The sequence below is a fragment of the Prionailurus bengalensis genome, chromosome X, assembly GCF_016509475.1.
Source record: "Prionailurus bengalensis isolate Pbe53 chromosome X, Fcat_Pben_1.1_paternal_pri, whole genome shotgun sequence".
Lineage (NCBI taxonomy): Eukaryota > Metazoa > Chordata > Mammalia > Carnivora > Felidae > Prionailurus > Prionailurus bengalensis.
Genome location: NC_057361.1, coordinates 86,053,488 through 86,071,366, shown reverse-complemented (window position 1 = coordinate 86,071,366; position 17,879 = coordinate 86,053,488). Strand labels below are relative to the sequence as shown.

Genomic DNA, 17,879 nt, shown 5'->3' with positions numbered 1-17,879 from the left:
GACTATAGATGCTGGAGAGGATGTGGAGAAACGGGAACCCCATTGCACTGTTGGTGGGAATGCAAATTGGTGCAGCCGCTCTGGAAAGCAGTGTGGAGGTTCCTCAGAAAATTAAAAATAGACCTACCCTATGACCCAGCAATAGCACTGCTAGGAATTTATCCAAGGGATACAGGAGCACTGATGCATAGGGCCACTTGTACCCCAATGTTCATAGCAGCACTCTCAACAATAGCCAAATTATGGAAAGAGCCTAAATGTCCATCAACTGATGAATGGATAAAGAAATTGTGGTTTATATACACAATGGAATATTACATGGCAATGAGAAAAAATGAAATATGGCCTTTTGTAGCAACGTGGATGGAACTGGAGAGTGTGATGCTAAGTGAAATAAGCCATACAGAGAAAGACAGATACCATATGGTCTCACTCTTATGTGGATCCTGAGAAACTTAACAGGAACCCATGGGGGAGGGGAAGGAAAAAAAAAAAAAAGAGGTTAGAATGGGAGAGAGCCAAAGCATAAGAGACTGTTAAAAACTGAGAACAAACTGAGGGTTGATGGGGGGTGGGAGGGAGGAGAGGGTGGGTGATGGGTATTGAGGAGGGCACCTTTTGGGATGAGCACTGGGTGTTGTATGGAAACCAATTTGTCAATAAATTTCAGAAAAAAAAATAAATAAACGTTAAAAAAAATAAATATATTCAAATGCAAAAAAAAAAAAAAAAAAAAAAAAAAAGAATGAATGGGTCAAGGGAAGATGGCAGCATAGGAGGATGCTGGGCTCACTGCTCGTCCTGCTGATCACTTAGATTCCACCTACACCTGCCTAAATAACCCAGAAAACCGCCAGAGGAGTAGCAGAACAGAGTCCCCAGAGCCAAGCACAGACGAGAGGCCCACGGAAGAGGGTAGGAAGGGCGGCGAGGAGGTGCGCGCTCCACGGACTGGCGGGAGGGAGCCCGGGCTGAGGGGCCGCCCGCCAGCCAAGCAGATCCCCCGAGTCTGGCTGGCAAAAGCAGAGGGGCCGGTCAGAGTGTGTTCCGACAGCAAGCAGGACTTAGCATCTGGGAGGTCATAAGTTAACAGCTCTGCTCAGAAAGCGGGAAGGCTGGAGGACAAAGGGAGGGAGAGTTGCTGAGCCCCAGGACGACAGAGCTCAGTTTGGCGGGGAACAAAGGCACTCGCCAGTGCCATCTCCCTCGCCCATCACACAGCCAAAATCCCAAAGGGAACCAGTTCCTGCCAGGGAACTTGCTTGCTCTGCACAAACACCCAACGCTGTGCTTCTGTGGAGCCACCCCTCCGGCAGCGGGTCTGACTCCCTCCCGCTGCCACAGGGCCCCTCCTGAAGTGGATCACCTAAGGAGAAGAGAGCTAAGCCTGCCCCTCCTGCCTCCGTGCACCTTGCCTACCGACCCCAGCTACTACGCCAGATCCCCAGCACCACAAGCCTGGCAGTGAGCAAGTAGCCCAGATGGGTCACGCCACCCCACAGTGAATCCCACCCCTAGGACAGGGGAAGAGAAGGCACACACCAGTCTGACTGTGGCCCCAGCGGTAGGCTGGGGGCAGACATCAGGTCTGACTGCGGCCCCGCCCACCAACTCCAGTTATACACCACAGCACAGTGGAAGTGCCCCGCAGTAGCACACCACTCCAGGGACTATCCAAAATGACCAAACGGAAGAATTCCCCTCAAAAGAATCTCCAGGAAATAACAAGAGCTAATGAACTGATCAAAAAGGATTTAAATAATATAACAGAAAGTGAATTTAGAATAATAGTCATAAAATTAATCGCTGGGCTTGAAAACAGTATAGATGACAGCAGAGAATCTCTTGCTACAGATATCAAGGGACTAAGGAACAGTCACGAGGAGCTGAAAAACACTTTAAACGATATGCAAAGTAAAATGGAAATGTCCACGGCTCGGATTGAAGAGGCAGAGGAGAGAATAGGTGAACTAGAAGATAAAATTATGGAGGGGCGCCTGAGTGGCGCAGTCGGTTAAGCGTCCGACTTCAGCCAGGTCACGATCTCGCGGTCCGGGAGTTCGAGCCCCGCGTCGGGCTCTGGGCTGATGGCTCAGAGCCTGGAGCCTGTTTCCGATTCTGTGTCTCCCTCTCTCTCTGCCCCTCCCCCGTTCATGCTCTGTCTCTGTCTGTCCCAAAAATAAATAAACGTTGAAAAAAAAATTTAAAAAAAAAAAAAAAAAAAAAAAAAAAAGAAGATAAAATTATGGAAAAAGAGGAAGCTGAGAAAAAGATAAAAAAAATCCAGGAGTATGAGGGGAAAATTAGAGAACTAAGTGATACACTAAAAAGAAATAATATAAGCATAATTGGTATCCCAGAGGAGGAAGAGAGAGGGAAAGGTGCTGAAGGGGTACTTGAAGAAATAATAGCTGAGAACTTCCCTGAACTGGGGAAGGAAAAAGGCGTTGAAATCCAAGAGGCACAGAGAACTCCCTTCAGACATACCTTGAATCGATCTTCTGCACGACATATCATAGTGAAACTGGCAAAATACAAGGATAAAGAGAAAATTCTGAAAGCAGCAAGGGATAAACGTACCCTCACATATAAAGGGAGACCTATAAGACTTGTGACTGATCTCTCTTTTGAAACTTGGCAGGCAGAAAGGATTGGCACGATATTTTCAGTGTGCTAAACAGGAAAAGTATGCAGCCGAGAATCCTTTATCCAGCAAGTCTGTCATTTAGAATAGAAGGAGAGATAAAGGTCTTCCCAAACAAACAAAAACTGAAGGAATTTGTCACCACTAAACCAGCCCTACAATAGATCCTAAGGGGAATCCTGTGAGACAAAGTACCAAAGACATCGCTATAAGCATAAAACATACAGACATCACAATGACCCTAAACCCGTAATTTGCTATACTAACACTGAATGTAACTGGACTAAATGCCACAACCAAAAGACATAGGGTATCAGAATGGATAAAAAAACAAAACCCATCTCTTTGCTGTCTACAAGAGACCCATTTTAGACCTGAGGACACCTTTAGATTGAGAGTGAGGGGATGGAGAACTATTTATCATGTGACTGGAAGCCAAAAGAAAGCTGGAGTAGCCATACTTATATCAGACAAACTAGACTTTAAATTTTTTTTTTCAACGTTTATTTATTTTTGGGACAGAGAGAGACAGAGCATGAACAGGGGAGGGGCAGAGAGAGAGGGAGACACAGAATCAGAAACAGGTTCCAGGCTCTGAGCCATCAGCCCAGAGACTGACGCGGGGCTCGAACTCACGGACCGCGAGATCTTGACCTGGCTGAAGTCGGACGCTTAACTGACTGCGCCACCCAGGCGCCCCAACTAGACTTTAAATTAAAGGCTGTAACAAGAGATGAAAAAGGGCATTATATAATAATTACAGGGTCTATCCATCAGGAAGAGCTAACAGTTATAAATGTCTATGCGCTGAATACGGAAGCCCCCAAATATATAAAACAATTACTCATAAACATAAGCAACCTTATTGATAAGAATGTGGTAATTGCAGGGGACTTTAACACTCTACTTACAGACATGGATAGATCATCTAGACACACGGTCAAAAAAGAAACAAGGGCCCTGAATGAGACATTGGATCAGATGGACTTGACAGATATATTTAGAACTCTGCATCCCAAAGCAACAGAATATATTTTCTACTCGAATGCACATGGAACATTCTCCAAGATAGATCATATACTGGGTCACAAAACAGCCCTTCATAAGTTTACAAGAATTGAAATTATACCATGCATACTTTCAGACCACAATGCTATGAAGCTTGAAATCAACACAGGAAAAAGTCTGGAAAACCTCCAAAAGCATGGAGGTTAAAGAACAAACTACTAAACAATGAGTGGGTCAACCAGGCAATTAGAGAAGAAATTTAAAAAATATATGGAAACAAACGAAAATGAAAATACAACAATCCAAACGCTTTAGGATGCAGTGAAGGCAGTCCTGAGAGGAAAATATATTGCAATCCAGGCCTATCTGAAGAAACAAGAAAAATCCCACATACAAAATCTAACAGCACACCTAAAGGAAATAGAAGCAGAACAGCAAAGGCAGCCTAAACCCAGCAGAAGAAGAGAAATAATAAAGATCAGAGCAGAAATAAACAATATAGAATCTAAAAAAACTGTAGAGCAGATCAACGAAACCAAGAGTTGGTTTTTTGAAAAGATAAACAAAATTGACAAACCTCTAGCCAGGCTTCTCAAAAACAAAAAGGGAGATGACCCAAATAGATAAAATCATGAATGAAAATGGAATTATTACAACCAATCCCTCAGAGATACAAACAATTATCAGGGAATACTGTGAAAAATTATATGCCACCAAACTGGACAACCTGGAAGAAATGGACAAACTCCTAAACACCCACACTCTTCCAAAACTCAATTAGGAGGAAATAGAAAGTTTGAACAGACCCATAACCAGCGAAGAAATGCAATGGGTTATCAAAAATCTCCCAACAAATAAGAGTCCAGACCCGATGGCTTCCCAGGGGAGTTCTACCAGACGTTTAAAGCAGAGATAATACCTATCCTTCTCAAGCTATTCCAAGAAATAGAAAGGAAGGAAAACTTCCAGACAAATTCTATGAAGCCAGTATTACTTTGATTCCTAAAGCAGACAGAGACCCAGTAAAAAAAGAGAACTACAGGCCAATATCCCTGATGAATATGCATGCAAAAATTCTCAATAAGATACTAGCAAATCGAATTCGACAGCATATAAAAAGAAGTATTCACCATGATCAAGTGGGATTCATTCCTGGGATGCAGGGCTGGTTCAACATTCGCAAATCAATCAACGTGATACATCACATTAATAAAAGAAAAGAGAAGAACCATATGATCCTGTCAATCGATGCAGAAAAGGCCTTTGACAATATTCAGCACCCTTTCTTAATAAAAACCCTTGAGAAAGTCAGGATAGAAGGAACATACTTAAAGATCATAAAAGCCATTTATGAAAAGCCCACAGCTAACATCATCCTCAATGGGGAAAAACTGAGAGCTTTTTCCCTGAGGTCAGGAACAAGACAGGGATGCCCACTCTCACCGCTGTTGTTTAATATAGTGTTGGAAGTTCTAGCATCAGCAATCAGACAACAAAAGGAAATCAAAGGCATCAAATTGGCAAAGATGAAGCCAAGCTTTCACTTTTTGCAGATGACATGATATTATACATGGAGAACCCGATAGACTCCACCAAAAGTCTGCTAGAACTGATACATGAATTCAGCAAAGTTGCAGGATACAAAATCAATGTACAGAAATCAGTTGCATTCTTATACACTAACAATGAAGCAACAGAAAGAGAAATAAAGAAACTGATATCATTCACAATTGCACCAAGAAGCATAAAATACCTAGGAATAAATCTAACCAAAGATGTAAAAGATCTGTGTGCTGAAAACTATAGAAAGCTTATGAAGGGAATTGAAGACGATACAAAGAAATGGAAAGACATTCCGTGCTCATGGATTGGAAGAACACATATTGTCAAAATGTCAATACTACCCAAAGCTATCTACACATTCAATGCAATCCCAATCAAAATTGCACCAGCATTCTTCTTGAAACTAGAACAAGCAATCCTAAAATTCATATGGAACCACAAAAGACCCCGAATAACCAAAGTAATTTTGAAGAAGAAGACCAAAGCAGCAGGCATAACAATCCCAGACTTTAGCCTCTACTACAAAGCTGTCATCATCAAGACAGCATGGTATTGGCACAAAAACAGACACAGACCAATGGAATAGAATAGAAACCCCAGAACTAGACCCACAAACGTATGGCCAACTAAACTTTGACAAAGCAGGAAAGAACATCCAATGGAAAAAAGACAGTCTCTTTAACAAATGGTGCTGGGAGAACTGGACAACAACATGCAGAAGGCTGAAACTAGACCACTTTCTCATACCATTCACAAAAGTAAGCTCAAAATGGATAAAGGACCTGAATGTGAGACAGGAAACCATCAAAACCTTAGAGGAGAAAGCAGGAAAAGACCTCTCTGACCTCAGCCGTAGCAATCTCTTACTCAACACATCCCCAAAGGCAAGGGAATTAAAAGCAAAAATGAATTACTAGGATCTTATGAAGGTAAAAAGCTTCTGCACAGCAAAGGAAACAACCAACAAAACTAAAAGGCAACCAACGAACTGGGAAAAGATATTTGCAAATGACATATCGGACAAAGGGCTAGTATCCAAAATCTATAAAGAGCTCACCAAACTCCACACCTGAAAAACAAATAACCCAGTGAAGAAATGGGCAGAAAACATGAATACACACTTCTCTAAAGAAGACATCCGGATGGCTAACAGGCACATGAAAAGATGCTCAACGTTGCTCCTCATCAGGGAAATACAAATCAAAACCACACTCAGGTATCACCTCACGCCAGTCAGAGTGGCCAAAATGAACAAATCAGGAGACTATAGATGCTGGAGAGGATGTGGAGAAATGGGAACCCTCTTGCACTGTTGGTGGGAATGCAAACTGGTGCAGCTTCTCTGGAAAACAGTGTGGAGGTTCCTCAGAAAATTAAAAATAGACCTATCCTATGACCCAGCAATAGCACTGCTAGGAATTTACCCAAAGGATACAGGAGTACTGATGCCTAGGGGCACCTGTACCCCAATGTTTATAGCAGCACTCTCAACAACAGCCAAATGATGGAAAAAGCCTAAATGTCCATCAACTGCTGAATGGATAAAGAAATTGTGGTTTATATACACAATGGAGTACTACAGGGAAATGAGAAAGAACGAAATATGGCCCTTTGTAGCAACGTGAATGGAACTGGAGAGTGTGATGCTAAGTGAAATAAGCCATACAGAGAAAGACAGATACCATATGTTTTCACTCTTATGTGGATCCTGAGAAACTTAGCAGAAACCCATGGGGGAGGGAAAGGAAAAAAAAAAAAGGTTAGAGTGGGAGAGAGCCAAAGCCTAAGAGACTCTTAAAAACTGAGAACAAACTGAGGGTTGAAGGGGGGTGGGAGGGAGGGGAGGGTGGGTTTTGGCCATTGAGGAGGGCACCTTTTAGGATGAGCACTGGGTGCTCTATGGAAACCAATTTGACAATAAATTTCATATATTGAAAAAAAAAGAATGAATCGGTCAACCAGGCAATTAGAAAAGAAATTTAAAAATATATGGAAATAAATGGAAATGAAAATACAACAATACAAATGCTTTGGGATGCAGCCAAGGCAGTCCTGAGAGGAAAATGCATTGCAATCCAGGCCTATCTCAAGAAACAAGAAAAATCCCAAATACAAAATCTAAGAGCACACCTAAAGGACATAGAAGCAGAACAGCAAAGACATCCCACACCCAGCAGAAGAAGAGAAATAATAAAGAACAGAGCAGAAATAAACAATATAGAATCTAAAAAAGTGTAGAGCAGATCAATGAAACCAAGAGTTGTTTTTTTGAGAAATAAACAAAATTGAAACACCTCTAGTCAGGCTTTTCAAAAAGAAAAGGGAGAGGACCCAAATAGATAAAACCATGAACGAAAATGGAATTATTACAACCAATACCACAGAAATACAAAAAATTATCAGGGAATAATATGAAAAATTATATGCCAACAAACTGGACAACCTGGAAGAAATGGACAAATTCTTAAGCACCCACATACTTGCAAAACTCAAGCACAAAGAAATAGAAAATTTGGACAGACGCATAACCATCAAAAAAATGAATCAGTTATCAAAAATCTTCCAACAAATAGGAGTACAGGTCCAGATGGCTTCCCTGGGGAATTCTACCAGACATGTAAAGCAGAGATAATACCTATCCTTATCAAGCTGTTCCAAAAAATAGAAATGGAAGGAAAAATTCCAGATCCATTCTATGAAGCCAGCATTCCTTTGATTCCCAAACCAGACAGAGACCCAGCCAAAAAATAGAACTACAGGCCAATAGCCCTGATGAATATGGATGCAAAAATTCTCCACAAGATACTAGCAAATCGAATTCAACAGGTTATAAAAAGAATTATTCACCATGATCAAGTGGGATTCATTCCTGGGATGCAGGGCTGGTTCAACATTCGCAAATCAATCAACGTGATACATCACATTAATAAAAGAAAAGATAAGAACCATAAGATCCTGTCAATTGATGCAGCAAAAGCAGTGACAAAATTCAGCATCCTTTCTTAATAAAAACCCTTGAGAAGGTCAGGATAGAAGGAACATACTTAAACATCATAAAAGCCATTTATGAAAATCCCACAGCTAATATCATCCTTAATGGGGAAAAACTGAGAGCTTTACCCCTGAGCTCAGGAACATAACAGGGATGTCCACTCTCACTGCTGTTGTTTAACATAGTGTTGGAAGTCCTAGCATCAGCAATCAGACAACAAAAAAATCAAAGGCATCAAAATTGGCAAAGATGAAGTCAGGGTTTCACTTTATGGAGATGACTTAATTTCATATATGGAAAGCCCGACAGACTCCACCGAAAGTCTACTAGCGCTTATACATGAATTCAGCAAAGTCGCAGGATACAAAATCAATGTACATATATCAGTTGCATTCTTATGCACTAGTAATGAAGCAACAGAAAGACAAATGAAGAAACTGATCTCATTCACAATTGCACCAAGAAGCATAAAATATCTAGGAATAAACCTAACCAAAAATGTCAAAGATCTGTATGCTGAAAACTATAGACATCTTATGAAGGAAATTGAAGAAGATAAAAAGAAATGGAACAACATTCCGTGCTCATGGATTGGAAGAATAAATATTGTTAAAATGTCAATACTTCCCAAAGCAATCTACATATTCAATGCAATCCCAGTCAAAATTGCACCAGCATTCTTCTCGAAGCTAGAACAATCAATCCTAACATTTGTATGGAACAACAAAAGACCCTGAATGGCCAAAGTAATTTTGAAGAAGAAGACCAAAGTGGGAGGCATCACAATCCCAGACTTTAGCATCTACTACAAAGCTGATCATCAAGACAGCATGGTATTGGCACAAAAAACACATAGACCAATGGAATAGAATAGAGAACCCAGAATTAGACCCACAAAAGTATGGCCAACTAATCTTTGACAAAGCAGGAAAGAATATCCAATGGAAAAAAGACAGTCTCCTTAACAAATGGTGCTGGGAGAATTGGACAGCAACATGCAGAGGAATGAAACTAGACCACTTTCTTACACCATTCACAAAAATAAACTCAAAATGGATAAAGGACCTGAATGTGAGACAGGAAACCATCAAAACCCTAGAGGAGAAAACAGGAAAAAGCCTCTCTGACCTTAGCTGTGGCAATTTCTTACTTGACACATCTCCTAAGGCAAGGGAATTAAAAGCAAAAATGAAGTATTGGGACCTCATGAAGATAAAAAGCTCCTGCACACCAAAGGAAACAATCAACAAAACTAAAAGGCAACCAACGGAATGGGAAAAGATATTTGCAAATGACTTATTGGACAAAGGGCTAGTATCCAAAATCTGTAAAGAACTCACCAAACTCCACACCCAAGAAACAAATAATCCAGTGAAGAAATTGGCAGAAGACATGAATAGACACTTCTCTAAAGAAGACATCCAGATGGTCAACAGGCACATGAAAAGATGCTCAACGTCCCTACTCATCAGGGAAATAGAAATCAAAACCACACTCAGATATCATCTCACGCCAGTCAGAGTGGCCAAAATGAACAAATCAGGAGACTATAGATGCTGGCGAGGATGTGGAGAAACAGGAACCCTCTTGCACTGTTGGTGGGAATGCAAACAGGTGCAGCCACTCTGGAAAACAGTGGGGAGGTTCCTCAAAAAATTAAAAATAGATCCACCCTATGACCCAGCAATAGCACTGCTAGGAATTTACCCGGGGGATACAGGAGTGCTGATGTATAGGGGCACGTGTACCTCAATGTTTATAGAAGCACTTTCAACAATAGCCAAATTATGGAAAGAGCCTAAATGTCCATCAACTGATGAATGGAGAAAGAAATTGTGGTTTATATACACAATGGAAGAGTACTTGGCAATGAGAAAGAATGAATTATGGCCTTTTGTAGAAATGTGGATGGTAGTGGAGAGTGTTATGCTAAGTGAAATAAGTCATACAGGGAAAGACAGATACCATATGTTTTCACTCTTATGTGGATGCTGAGAAAATTAACAGAAGACCATGGCGGAGGGGAAGGGAAAAATAGTTACAGAGAGGGAAGGAGGCAAACCATAAGAGACCCTCAAAAACTGAGAATAAACTGAGGGTTGATGGGGGTGGGAGGGAGGGGAAAGTTGGTGATGGGCATTGAGGAGGGCACCTGTTGGGATGAGCACCGGGTGTTTTATGGAAACCAATTTGACAATAAATTTCATATTAAAAAATGAAATAGGTAAAGGGTGTCTACACTCTTATGACAATAGTGTTCTCAGTAAATACTGAGATTGTTCTAATGTTGTTCTTCTTAGTTTAATAATGAAAAGAATCTTTCTTTCTCTTTTCAAAAATGTTTCTAAAAACACTAACATTATTGTACTTTCTGTTTACTGTCTAAGCCCCACTCAGATAGCATTAGGATGAAGTGCTAAAGTATAGACCCTCTCTTAACTTCCCTTTGCTAACTGATAGAGTTCAGATAGCGAGAGATAGCCCCCTTACACATATCTGTTAACATTCCAAGGACAACTAGGATAGGCTTACTAAGTCATCTTTATGAACATGCCCCAGTACCACCTAATCCACCTCTACCTTCCTATCCAGCTGTGATTACATACAGGTACAGGACAGTCTTCAAAGGACTTTCATAGCATATTTCAGACAGGCTAGAAAAAGCATAACAATATGTGAAAGTGATACAAAGTAGAGAGAAAGAAAAAAGCAGAAATGGGAAAAAAAGAAACAGGTTTAAAGATTATATATATCTAAAAAGATGATGTGGAAACTGATCATGCAACACACATACTTTTTACTGTTAAACTACTAGAGATAGGAGCACCTGGATGGCTCAGTCCATTACATGTCCAACTCTTGGTTTTGGCTCAGGTCGTGATCTCAAGGTTTTGTGGGTTTGAGCCATGCATTGGGCTCTGCACTGGCAGTGTAGAACCTGCTTGGGATTCTCCCACTCTCCCTCTCTTTCTGACCCTCCCCAACTCATGCTCTCTGTCTCTCTCAAAATAAATAAACTTTATTTAAAAAAAATCTTACAAAATGAAAAAAAAAACTAGAGATAATATACTGTACATTTCTTTTTTTTATTTTTAATGTTTTTATTTTTATTTTTTTTCTGAGAAACAAAGAGAGACAGAGCACAAGCAGGGAAGGGGCAGAGAGAGAGGAAGACACAGAATCTGAAGCAGGCTCCAGGCTCTGAGCTATCAGCACAGAGCCCAATGTGGGGCTCAAAATCACAAGCCATGAGGTTACCTGAGCTGAAGTCTAACACTTAACCGAGTGAGCCACCCAGGCACCTCATTACACTATACATTTCTAAATTTGGATGTGCACCAGAATGAACTCTGGACAAGTGTCTTTACATTGCTGTAGTCAGAGAAAAATAACTTAATGCTCAGCCTCGTAGGGCATAGAGAGACTGTAAACAATCAGGGAAGATTATTAAACTAATGACCGAAAAAGGAAACATTTTCCTTATAAATCAATACACCTTTTTCAAGGATATATTTGAAACTGTGAGAAATGGGGTTAACAACACATTGGAGAGCTTCAGGGACTCTAACTTTGGGGTTTAGTTTTTTATTCTGATCCAATAGTATAGTATAGTGGCTAAGAGAATGGGCCCAGTAGCCAAAATGCAAGTCATAAACTGCTGTGTGACTTTTGTTAAGTCACTTATCTGAATCTCTAGTCACTTCTTCTGGAAAATGGGGATGATAATAATACCTACATAATACAGTAATTCTAGAGATTGACTTAATCTATCTAAAGCACTTAAAACAGAGCCTGGCATATGGTGAGTACTCAATAAATGTTATTTATCATTATGACTATTATTCATCAATTTTAAAATGTTATATAAATCCTAAACATTATTATCCAAGCAGAGCTAGAAACGCCATTTGCTTCACCATTGTTGGTCCATTTGTAAGAAAAAAAATGATACTTAGCACTTCCCAAGGAATAAATTGCTTTGGTATATGATGATAGTGATGTCTAGAAATGAAAAGAAAGGAGAAAAAAGAATTTGTTGGAAAAATAATAAGAAGAGATAGTAGAATAAATATTGCAGGCTGACGACCTGGATTTTACTCCTAGCTGCTAACTCTGGAGCTGGTAAATTTTCTTTTTTCAATTATAAATTAAAATAAATCTTTCTTACTCTATCTTTTCACAGGCTTCTCTGCATCAGTGTTACATCTTAGAGAAGTACCTGTGATTAGGGCTGGGTTTAGCTCCAGGATAACTGCAGGAAAGGGTAGTGATTAAGAAAATGGACTCTGGAATAACACTGCCTTAAATACAGAACAAGGTTTTGTTAGTTGAGTAACTTTGGACAAGTTTCTACATGCCTTTGAGACTCAGTTTTTTTCGGTTAAACAAAGATAATAGAACTCCCACACAGAGTTGCATTAAGACTCAAATTGAGATAATACAGAGACCAAGCACAGTGAATGGCATATAGTAAGTACTTAATAAATGCTAAGAAGGCTAATACTGGCATGGAGGGTCCCAATAAATTATGAATAATCTATATTTATGCATAATGATCATCATGTTCCTTTTTATCTGTCAGAATATTATCTTCATTAGGAAAAAAAGGAAGGACAATTCACATACAGACTTGGGGTCCCAGTTCAGGACATGCTTTTGGTGTCTACTGGTGAGTTTGTACAGGGGTGAAGATGGAGAGACTTCCAAATGTAAAAACACATGACAGCTGTAGGAGTTAGGGTTTAGGTTCCCCTGGAAACTAAGAGTCTGTCATATTCTATAGACACAACCTGTTCCAACTTTTATGTGTTTGATTCCCACAATGTACACAACACCTATGCAGAAAACCCCCTTGGTCACCTCTGGCCATAACATATAAAACTGTACCATGTATCAACTATCATGACTCAGAGTTGGCCAAGGATACACAGTTCTCTTATAGGACCACAGGGTCTCAGGGAGCAGCCAGAATGTCATAGCTAGAAGGTTATGTGGTTATGTCTCTGCTTCCTCCCCTAGATCCCGTCTCTGACCTTGTGTGACCTACTCTATGCCTAGGGAATCTTAAGACTATTGATTCTATCTCCTAGTTTTGCCCTCTGACTTCTGTTTAAGTTTCCATGGGTTCTAGGAGGAAACCAGAAGACAGGAGTTACAAGGGGTTAGGGTACTTATCCTGCCTAATCCCTCTTTATTTGCCACAGTTCATATGTTCTTTTAAGGCCACAGCTTTTGTCAGGACCACTCTACTCATTCCAGGTTCCAGTGGCAATTTACAGCTTCCTCCCTTTTGTTGGTTGCCTTAACCCAACCTCACCTCTGTAAACAGTTCCTTCACTCAACTCATTTCTGTGCACCCTTTGAGTGTGGCTTATTTCCAGCTAAACACATTATTTCCAGTGTTCACACATCCTGCACTAGGCCCATTTCTCTCCTCTGCATTGACAGTAGTGGCTCTCACAATGTAGATCATAGTAACAGTTGTTATTCTTTCTAAGTCTAGTACTTGTAATAATGGCCTTTACTCCTAACAGTAAATAATATTTCTATGTTCCTCAAATACTTTCTTTCATGTGTTACTTAATCTTTACTCTTCTCCCCATTTGCACTCATGAGTTTGGGTGGAGAGAGATTTTGCTTATTTTTAGCAGTTGGATAAGATGGGACTGTTTATGACACCTGCTGATGGAAATGTATTAAAACCAGGACTATATAGAAGTCATACCTCTGAATTATTTATCTGTGGATCTGTTCATTTTTCTCAATGAAATATCTAATACCAAAAACTAGAAATAAAATCTCAACCTAAGTTAAAAAAAATAATAATTGACACCATGGTGAGTTACCTTGTACCACACAACATCAGGCTCTTGATCAGACTTTTTAAAGTCATCCATGTCTGGGCAGGAGATCTCTTTTCTTTTAGTGACTTCAGATTTCTCTAAATACCGTATCCTGCTATTGTAGCACAGGCCTGATTCATTCTCTGCAACAGTCAAGGACATTGACACCTTCATGCAATATGTCGAGTTTCTGTAGGAACAGAGAAATAGCAGAATGGCTTTACTGGGTGTTTAAAACCGTGTTTGTACTCTACATATTAAAAGAATATTTACTTTTATGTATGGGACCTTGCCTAGAAATCAGAAACAACATCAAAACAACACAAAACAGTTTTCTAGTTCAACAGACAAGAAGCTATAAAGCAAAATGTTAATGAGGACATCTCTGACCATGAGGTAGCTACATAACTACATAGAATAGCTATACCCATTTTCTTTTTTTTTTTTCAACGTTTATTTATTTTTGGGACAGAGAGAGAGACAGAGCATGAATGGGGGAGGGGCAGATAGAGAGGGAGACACAGAATCGGAAACAGGCTCCAGGCTCTGAGCCATCAGCCCAGAACCTGACGCGGGGCTCAAACTCACGGACCGCGAGATCGTGACCTGGCTGAAGTCGGACGCTAACCGACTGCGCCACCCAGGCGCCCCCCCATTTTCTAAACTATAAGACAGCACAGGCTTCTTTTCCAGTGGTAAATATTGCTACATTGAAAATCTGATAGTGAAAAATATGAGAAAGTCTGTAACTAGAGCTATAGTAATTTCTGCCCTGCTCCTATGATCAGTCCCTTCACAGGTATTTCAAGGGTTGTTTCATTTTGTCATTGGTTTCAAAGCCAACATCTGATTTTACAAGGTACATACCCAAAAGCAGATCAACATACAGAAGATACCTGTGAACTTATATAGCTTTTTAAATTGTTTACTGAGATATGTCAGGGGTCAAATTCTTGGTTCCAACAGAGAACAAATCCTAGTAGAATGTGGTTCATCTGAATTAATTTTATCCACCAAAATTAATATTATAAAGGAATTTCAACAGTAAATTTTACCATAAGGCCACTTTAGAAATTGGGCATTAATTGGCTAACTCATTATATAAAAGTATTTATGGAATTCAATTCTGCCTTCATTTCTCGATGTATGCCCCTTGACTTTTCCTTACTCTGCTGTACCTGGGATGCAGTAGATATCATAAAAGAAAACTGGAAAGTATGAGAAAGAGATCAGAGACACCTTGTAAGACTTAGAAGAAGGTCAACTGGAAATCTCTTGGTAGGAAATAACAGGATTGTGTCTAAACATCAAGGGATACCAGCTGTTAAAAACACCAAGTCCCAAGGGCACCTCAAAACTGGTTTTACAACCAAGTGACAATAATCCTGACAGATGGGATAAGCATGCCAGCCAATAATTTAAGTTGGCCTAAAATAATTATTAATATTCATACTACTTACTCATTGAAATTTCACGATGTGCCAGATATTATATAAAACACAGGAGTGCAGATGGTTGCTGCCCATTGGGTTTACAAAGTGAGTTAATCAAAATGACTGCTACTTGAATTTCTAGTGAAGTTAATTACTGGCAAGTACTTCTGACTATGTCCATGCCTGTGTCATCTGAGTAGGATACTTTCAAAGTACTCCCATTCTAATGTTCAGATGCAACCCCATTACACAATGTAGATTGTGAGCTATTGCTTTTCTCTCTTCCTTAGTACAGATTCCTAGAACCCAAAGATATGCCCACTAGGGATCAAATGTAACCATTTAATTCTCTTGTTAGATGTTTGACAGCCTCTTTAAAAGCCATGAATCTAAAACCACCAGAATAAAACAAAAATAAAACAAAACACAAAAAGAGTCTTAGGCAAGAAGGTAAGTTTGGTGCAATTTGGCTCTTCTTGACTCCACCTTCAGTATTTTGATGCTAAGCATTTCCATGTCTCTATGCTTCCTTTAAGGCCCTACATGATCTGGCCTGTCATAACACTTTCCTTTAATTTTTTTTATTTAAATCTTTCTTTCTTTCTTTCTTTCTTTCTTTCTTTCTTTCTTTCTTTCTTTCTTTCTTTTGTTCTTTCTTTCTTTCTTTCTTTCTTTCTTTCTTTCTTTCTTTCTTTCGAGAGAAAGCAGGGAAGGGGCAAAGAGAGAGGGAGAGAGGGAATCCCAAGCAGGCTCCACACTGTCAGTCCAGAGTCAATGCAGGACTCGTCCTCAAACCTGAGCCAAAATCAAGAGTCAGATGCTTAACCAACTGAGCCACCCAGGCACCCCAACACTGTTCTTTACTTTAGGGTGCAGTCACAATGGCATTTCCTCTGTTCCTTAAATATACTAAGCCTATTTGAGCCACGGACTTTTACACTTGCTCTTCTCTCTGATCTTCTATCATCTGTTTATTTGTTAAATGTAAACAAGATATTAGTTGCTTTTGTTCATCACTCTATCCCTGAGATCTAAATGAATAATGTTCAGTGAATGTTAGTTGGTTAGAAGACATGGCACCAAAAGGTATGTTCATTCAAGAGACATGTCCTCTCTGCTCTACTTCTCCATCAACCCCATATGGTACTAACCTCTCTTCCTCATTCAGATTCAGGTATATGGCTGATCAAATGTCACATTCCTTGTTTAAATATGATTTGGCATAAATTTGCAGGTATTCTTGTACCACAAGGGTAAGGTTTAGCCAAGTCTTGTGTATCAGCATATTAGCAAAGAAAGGAATATACTAGTTACAACTGGGAGACAAGGAGGACTAGGGGCAGGTATGGGAAATGGAGGAAAGATAAATGGTCACAGTTTTTGTTTTTTTTTTAAGTATCAATCAAGTAGTAACCCAAGACCACGGGGGAAGGGAAGAGGAAAAAAAGTTACAAACAGAGAGGGAAGGAGGCAAACGATAAGAGACTCTTAAATACAGAGAACAAACTGAGGGCTGATGGGGGGTGGGAGGGAGGGGTGGGTTGGTGATGAGCATTGAGGAGGGCACTTGTTGGGATGAGCACTGGGCGTTGTATGGAAGCCAATTTGACAATAAATTATATTAAAAAGAAATAAATAAGTAAAAGTATCGAACACAGAAGAATCACCTCTTCTAGGTTTACAAAGAATTCTGAACAGTTCTCAATGTTACAGACTTTGATCATCTCTGCTCCATGGTGTTCATCCCTACAGGTGAAAGAGAATTACTTGTTAAATATCCTCCCACTATTATGCTGTACCTCAGGGAAAGAGGGCTGTTGACCAGCAGTCTCAAAAATAAAAGCAAATAGAACGTCCAGTCCCATGAAAGAAGCTTACTATCTCAAATGTATTTAGCCCTGGGGAAAAACAGAGTAGTCTGAGTAAGAGACTGACAGAGTGGTTTCTTAACAAAGCACCAGCTTTGAGCTAAGATCCACTGTGTTCAACTAGCTCTGTGTCCTTGGGCAAGTAATGTAACATCTCTCAGACTCACTTTCGTCAGCTGAAAAATGAGGATAAGAAGTCCTTTATGGTGATTCCATTGGAGTTTGGAGAAAGGAGTTCCTCTCATTATAACACCATGAGCAAAAATATGTTACCATTTTCAACTGGAATGATTACAACACCTGACCTCTCCAGTCTAAGTGTTAAATAAAATAATGCATATAAAACACATAATAGAGTATCTGGCACATAGTAGATATTCCATACATTATAGTTAGAATTGTCATTACCGATAGGATTAGTTCTTATATATTGTTAATAAATAATAATTATAATTTATGTGTGATAGTAATTATGATCAATCACCAATATAAAAAAACAGTACACTGGCAGCAATGGATTAAGGTATG

General features: G+C 39.8%; 1 protein-coding gene across 1 annotated transcript in view; it reads right to left on the bottom strand.

Annotated features, from left to right (window-relative positions):
• IL1RAPL2 (interleukin 1 receptor accessory protein like 2) overlaps positions 1-17,879 on the bottom strand; it is a 317,570-nt gene that overhangs the window by 244,368 nt on the left and 55,323 nt on the right. Inside the window, exon 4 of the mRNA XM_043570008.1 lies at positions 14,054-14,240. Within this exon, the coding sequence (XP_043425943.1) occupies positions 14,054-14,240 (187 nt within the window). The remainder of the gene's footprint in view (positions 1-14,053; positions 14,241-17,879) is intronic.